The sequence below is a fragment of the Galeopterus variegatus genome, unplaced genomic scaffold (assembly GCF_000696425.1).
Source record: "Galeopterus variegatus unplaced genomic scaffold, G_variegatus-3.0.2 Scaffold14741, whole genome shotgun sequence".
NCBI classification, from domain to species: domain Eukaryota; kingdom Metazoa; phylum Chordata; class Mammalia; order Dermoptera; family Cynocephalidae; genus Galeopterus; species Galeopterus variegatus.
In genome coordinates this window covers 15,740-21,881 of record NW_007740852.1, presented here as the reverse complement: position 1 = coordinate 21,881, position 6,142 = coordinate 15,740, and the positions used below count along the sequence as shown (strand labels likewise).

The window sequence follows — 6,142 nt, the reverse complement described above, 5'->3', positions numbered from 1 at the left end:
GGTGGTTCCCAGTTATGTAACATAGTCTTCCACATGCTCAATTGGTCTCTTGTTGGAGCATGTTCATTGGTCAAACTCTATCACAGGCTATGCCAGGTGGGAGCATCGTGATGATGTTGAATATGGACACAGACATCCTGGGTTTAAATCCCAGCTCCCCTATTTCCTAACTAGGTGACCTGGACACTTTAATGTCCAGGTGCATTAATTTCCTAATCTGTAAATAAGATAATAATAGCATGCATTTATAGAGTTGGAGGGGGGGGACTATGCTGTGATAACACAAAATTCTGGTGGCTTTACAAATAAAAGATTATTGCTCATACAAAGTCCAGGTTAGATCATCTGGGATACTATAATGTCCTATAACATGCCGTATGTATTATCCCTGATACCTACAATAATTGGTCCAAGCTAGCTCTGAAAATAATGCTTGGGATTGAGTGTGAGTTTGACAGTGTGGTTCAATTACTTAAATGCTTCCACTCAAAACTCCCTCCCCTGAAACACACCCATACCCCCAAACATAGATTGGCACTTGCCATGCAAAATTCTTAGGGTGACATATCAGTTGAGCCTTTCTATTCATAAATGGCTCGGCTTCATAACCCAATGATACATTAGACAAATATCTCTGCAAAGCAAAGAGCAGGGATGTGTCATTACCCTTGAAATCATTAACTGAGTGATCTTAACTCTTGTGCCTGTTGGTGATGACAATAAAAGTTTTAAAATGGCAACATCCAATCTTAGATGGCCCTGATGTATGGACAAGAGTGGACCTCACCATCTCACATCACAGCTCTATAACAATTTTGACCATGATAATTACATATGCTTGGATTGACCAGTGATAGAGTTTGGATGTGTTGTCCCCCTAAAACTCATGCAGAAATCTGATCCCCAATGTGGCAGTGCTGGAAGCCATTTGGGTCATGGGGGCAGATCCCTCATGAATGGATTGATGCTCTCCCTGGGGGAGGGGGATTAAAGAGTGAGTTCTCACTATATTAGTTCCCATGAGAGCTGGTTGTTTAAAAGACCGTGGAACCTCCTTCTCTCTCTCTTGCTTCCTCTCACCATGTGATCTGCTTGTACCCACCAGCTGCCTGTCACCTTCTGCCATTAGTAGAAACAGCCTGAGGCCTGCACCAGATGCAACTGTCCCAGAATCATAATCCAAATAAACCTCTGTTCTTTATAAATTACCCAGTCTCAGGTATTTCTGTCGTACCAACACAAACAGACTAATACAACCAGAAAGGGATATATCCAGTGACAGCCATTCACTTCTGTAAAAACTACAAATATGACCCAAACAAAGACACTATCAAGAGCCATCAAGGGCAGAAACTGTCAGAGCATCACCAGTCCCTAGATCATTCTTGCTTGGATTTCAGGGGTTGGATCCTGGACCCATGACTCACTCTGCAGAAATGTGTAAGAATGGGGTATAAGGCAGGGCACTAATACGTGGGCAAAATACTCATAAGCTGAGATCCATCTCTGCTGTTGAATCGACATGCTTGCAGTCAATTTTTTTTCTTCTATTTAACTGAAAAAAAGATCCGTCTTCTTGTTTAAGTGATTAGGATCTCTAGGTTTGTTTTCTACAAATTCATAAAAGAAAAAGGGAGTCTGGGAGGAGGTAGGGGGCTGCTCACATAGTAAATATTGCACCCCATGGACGGCCAATGAGAGATAGGTTTCATATCTAAGGAAGAGTTCCTAGGACAACCAGCATCACCATGCGGTCATCTTATTGACCTGAAGCCAGCTCTGTGAAGGACCTTGGCCAATGACAGTTGAACTTCTCTGTTCCTCAGGCTATAGATAAGGGGGTTGAGTGTGGGGGTGATGAGACTGTAGAAGAGGGAGACCACATTGTCTTGTTGTGGGCTGTGGTAGGTGCCTGGCACCATGTACATGAACGTGGCTGCCCCATAAAAGAGCCCCACCACGGTGATGTGTGAGGAGCATGTGGTGAAGGCCTTGTGTCGGGCCTCTGCTGAGTGCATGCGGAGAACGGCCCCCAGCACATGGCCGTAGGAGGCGGCAATGAGTGAAATGGGCAGTAGCAAGATCAGCACCCCAGAGATGGACAGCGCCAATGCATAGGCAGAGGTGTCTGCACAAGAGAGCTTCAGGAGGGCAGGCAGCTCACAGAAGAGGTGGTCCACAGTGTGTGAGGCACAGTAGGGGAAATGAAGAGTGATGGAGGTCTGGATGGAGGCTACGAGCACACCTGAGAACCAGGAAGTGCCCACCATGAGCAGGCAGACCTGACGTCTCATGAGCACAGCATAGTGCAGAGGATGACACACAGCAACATAGCGGTCGTAAGACATGAGGGATAGCAAGACACCCTCAGAGACACCCATCAGCATCAGGAAGAATATCTGAGCTGCACAGCCCCCGAAGGAGATGGAGCCTCCTCCCTGCAGGAAGTCAGTCATCATCTTGGGAATGGTGGTCAGTGGAAAGCCAACGTCTAACAGAGAGAGCTGGCTGAGCAGGAAGTACATGGGTGTGTGGAGCCTGGAGTCTGTGTGAATCAGGTAGAGCAGGATGGTGCTTCCCAGAAGAACCATGGTGAACATGGTGACCACAAGAAAGAAGAGGACCAGGTGTGACCCTGTGTTCAGCCTCTATGGAAAATGGTGCAGCCTCTGTGGAAAATGCTATGGAGGTTCCTCAAACAATTGCAGATAGATCTACCATATGACCCAGGATCCCACTGCTGGGAATATACCCAGAGGAATGGAATTCATCAAGCTGAAGGTATACCTGTTCCCCAATGTTCACTGCAGCACTCGTTGCAATAGCTAAAAGTTGGAACCAGCCCAAGTGTCCATCATAAGATGAGCGGATACGGAAAATGTGGTATATCTACACAATGGAATACTACTCTGCTTTTAAAAAAGAATAAAATACTGCCATTTGCAACAACATAGATGGACCTAGAGAGAATTATATTAAGTGAAACAAGTCAGGCACAGAAAGAGAAATATCACATGTTCTCACTTATTTGTAGGAGCTAAAAATAAATAAATAAATACACGAAAAACCTGGTGGGGAGGGAAGAGGACACAGCAATTACAATTCCTTGAAGTGAACAGAAAGGAGGTTGTTGGGAGGGAGGCGGTGGGGGTGGGGAGAGGGAGGAAGGAGGGAGGTTTCAGTAATTGGCCACAATAATCAACCACATTGTATATTGACAAAATAAAATAAAATTTAAAAACTAAAAATAAATAAAAATAAAAAGATTATTAATTTGAATTTCTTTTCCTGCACATTGGCATTTTCTTATTATTTGTGACCAGTTACTAAACCACTATTTTGTTTCCTTGGTGGTGTCATGTTTCCTTGTTTGTCATGTTTCTTGTTTCCCTGTGTTGATATCTGTGCATCTGCTGGAACAGTGACCTCTGAGTTTTGTAGAGTGGCTTGCATGAGGAAAGATGTTCACCTGCAAATGCATCTAAGGTGTCAATTGGGTACAGTACAATGGCTTTGATCTGGACTGATGCAGTAATGTAGACTCTGTGTAGTTTCTTCAGCTGCCATCAACTTTCACTATGTCTTCAAGTTCTTCAATGTCCTATTTTTGGGAGGTTGGTGGTGGTTCTGGCACAGATTTGCCAAGGGTGGTCTCAGGCCAGAGGCATGCATGTACTCACTTTGGATGGTTGTCTCAGGAGCTGGCTCACTGGGGATGAGGCTGCTGGATTGATTCTCAGGCTGGAGGGTGAGCATGTGGGATGTCAGTGTCTCCAGGCTTAGTTCACAAGGAGCATGGTCACCATGCTGATTCCCTGACCAGGGGCATGGACATCAGGGTCATGTCAGCCAGACTGTTTCTCACTAAGATGTATGTATATGAGATGGCCCCAAAACTCCTGGGCTATTTTTCTTAGCCAGCATTGTAGACATGCTTTGACATGGCCAGCTTGGTGCAGATCTGCTGGGGACCGATCCGCTTCACTTCTCAAGGCCACGTGTCACTCAGTGGTTCAGGAGCAGGTCTGCCAAGGGTGGGGCTGCTGTGCCACTTCTTGAGTAGTGGGTGAAGCAACTAGGTGGGCCTTCAGAGAGAGGGCTTCTTCTCAGGCAGTGGGTGAGGTTTCAGGAAATCCTGGAAAGAGGGGGCCTGACAAGCTGCTTCTTGGGTGGCAGGAAATGCCTTGAGGCATGGCTACAGAGAGAGAGCACAGCCAGCCACTTCCAGATGTCTTTTCAACAGGTGAATGGTTATACAGACTGTAGTACATCTATACCATGGAATGCTATGGAGCAACAAAAGTAATAAAGTATTAATACACTCAACAACTTGGAGGAATCTCCAGGGAATCACACTGAGTGAAAGACTCCTATACCAAAAAGGTTATAAACTGTATAATTCCACTTACATAACATTCTTGAAATAATAAGATTATAGAAGGATATAACAGATTAATATTTGCCAGAGATCATAGGTGGGTACCATGTGTTGAATGTCCCCCCAAAACTTAATACCCACTGTAAATGCTGAGGGTGGAAAATCCTATTCTGGTAATTGAAAGGTGGGGCCTTGAAGAGGTAATTAGATTGTAAGACCATGCCATTGTGAGTGGATTAATAATGGTGGTGATGCCACTGCTGCCACCCAGGGGTCTTGAGATGGGAGCTGCAGACCAGCCCTGCCCCTGCCTCCACAACCAGGCACATAAAGAAATACAATATAAAAGCCATATATGACAAATGAATCACCAACATCATCCTGAATGTGGAAAAACTAAAAGTTTTTCCCTTAAGAACAGGATTAAGACAAGAATGCCCACTTTCACCACTCCTATTTGACATAGTATTAAAAGTACTAGCCAGAACAATCAGGCAAGAGAAAGAAATAAAGGTCATCTATATTGGAAAGTCAAATTGTCCCTTTTTGCAGATGACATGATTCTATATATACAGAAAAACTTAAAATTACACCAAAACACTCTTAGAGCTGATTAACAATTTCAGTAATGTTGCAGGATACAAAATCAACACCCAAACATCAGTAGTGTTTTTATACTCCAATAATGAACTAGCAGATAAAGAAATCAAGAAAGCTAGTTTATTTACAATAGTCACCAAAATAATAATAGTAATAGCTTGGAATAAAGTTAATCAAGGATGTGAAAAATCTCTGCAATGAAAACTACAAATCGCCATTGAAGGAAATTAAAGAAAACACCAAAAGATGGAAAGACATTCCATGCTCTTGGGTTGGAAGAATCAACACTGTGAAAATGTCCATACTACCCAAAGCAATTTACAGATTCAAAGCAACCCCCATCAAAATACCAATGACATTCCTCACAGAAATAGAAAAAACAATCCTAACACTCATATAAAACAACAAAAGACCCTGAATAGCCAAAGCAATCCTGAACAAAAAAAATAAAGCCAGAGGCATAACAGTACCAGACTTCAAATTATATTACAAAGCTATTGTAACCAAAACAGCATGGTACTGGCATAAAAACAAACACCTGGACCAATGGACAAAATAGAAAACCTGGGAATCAACACACATACTTACAGCCTACTGATCTTTGACAAAGGCAACAAGAACATAGATTGGGGAAAAGACTATTTTTTCAATAAACAGCATTGGGAAAATTGGACATCCATAGGCAAAAGAATGAAACTGGACCTGTACCTCTCACCATATACCAAAATCAACTCAAAACGGACTAAGGACTTAAATATAAGACTCCAAATCATAAAATTACTGAATGAAACATAGGAGAAACATTTCAATAACTAGGACTGGGCAAAGGCTTTATGAATAAAAAACCCCAGAAGCACAAGCAACAAGATAAAAAAATAAACAAATGAGATTATATCAAACTAAAAAGCTTCTGCACAGCAAAGGAAACAATCAATACAGTGGAAAGACAACCTACAGAATGGGAGAAAATATTCGCAAACTATATATCCAACAAGGGATTAACATCCGGGATATATAAGGAACTCAAAATCATTACAGTAAAAAAACAAATAATCTAATTAAAAATGGGCAAAGGAGCTGAATAGAGATTTTTTGAAGGAAGCTATACAAATGGCCAGCAGGTACATGAAAAAGTGCTCAAAATCACTAATCATCAGGGAAATG

The 6,142-nt window shown here is 42.6% G+C and overlaps 1 protein-coding gene across 1 annotated transcript in view; it reads right to left on the bottom strand.

Annotated features, from left to right (window-relative positions):
* Window positions 1–1,754: 1,754 nt before the first annotated feature.
* Window positions 1,755–6,142, bottom strand: part of LOC103582049 (olfactory receptor 2Z1-like) — a 9,249-nt gene continuing 4,861 nt past the window's right edge. Inside the window, exon 2 of the mRNA XM_008563738.1 lies at window positions 1,755–2,648. Within this exon, the coding sequence (XP_008561960.1) occupies window positions 1,755–2,648 (894 nt within the window). The remainder of the gene's footprint in view (window positions 2,649–6,142) is intronic.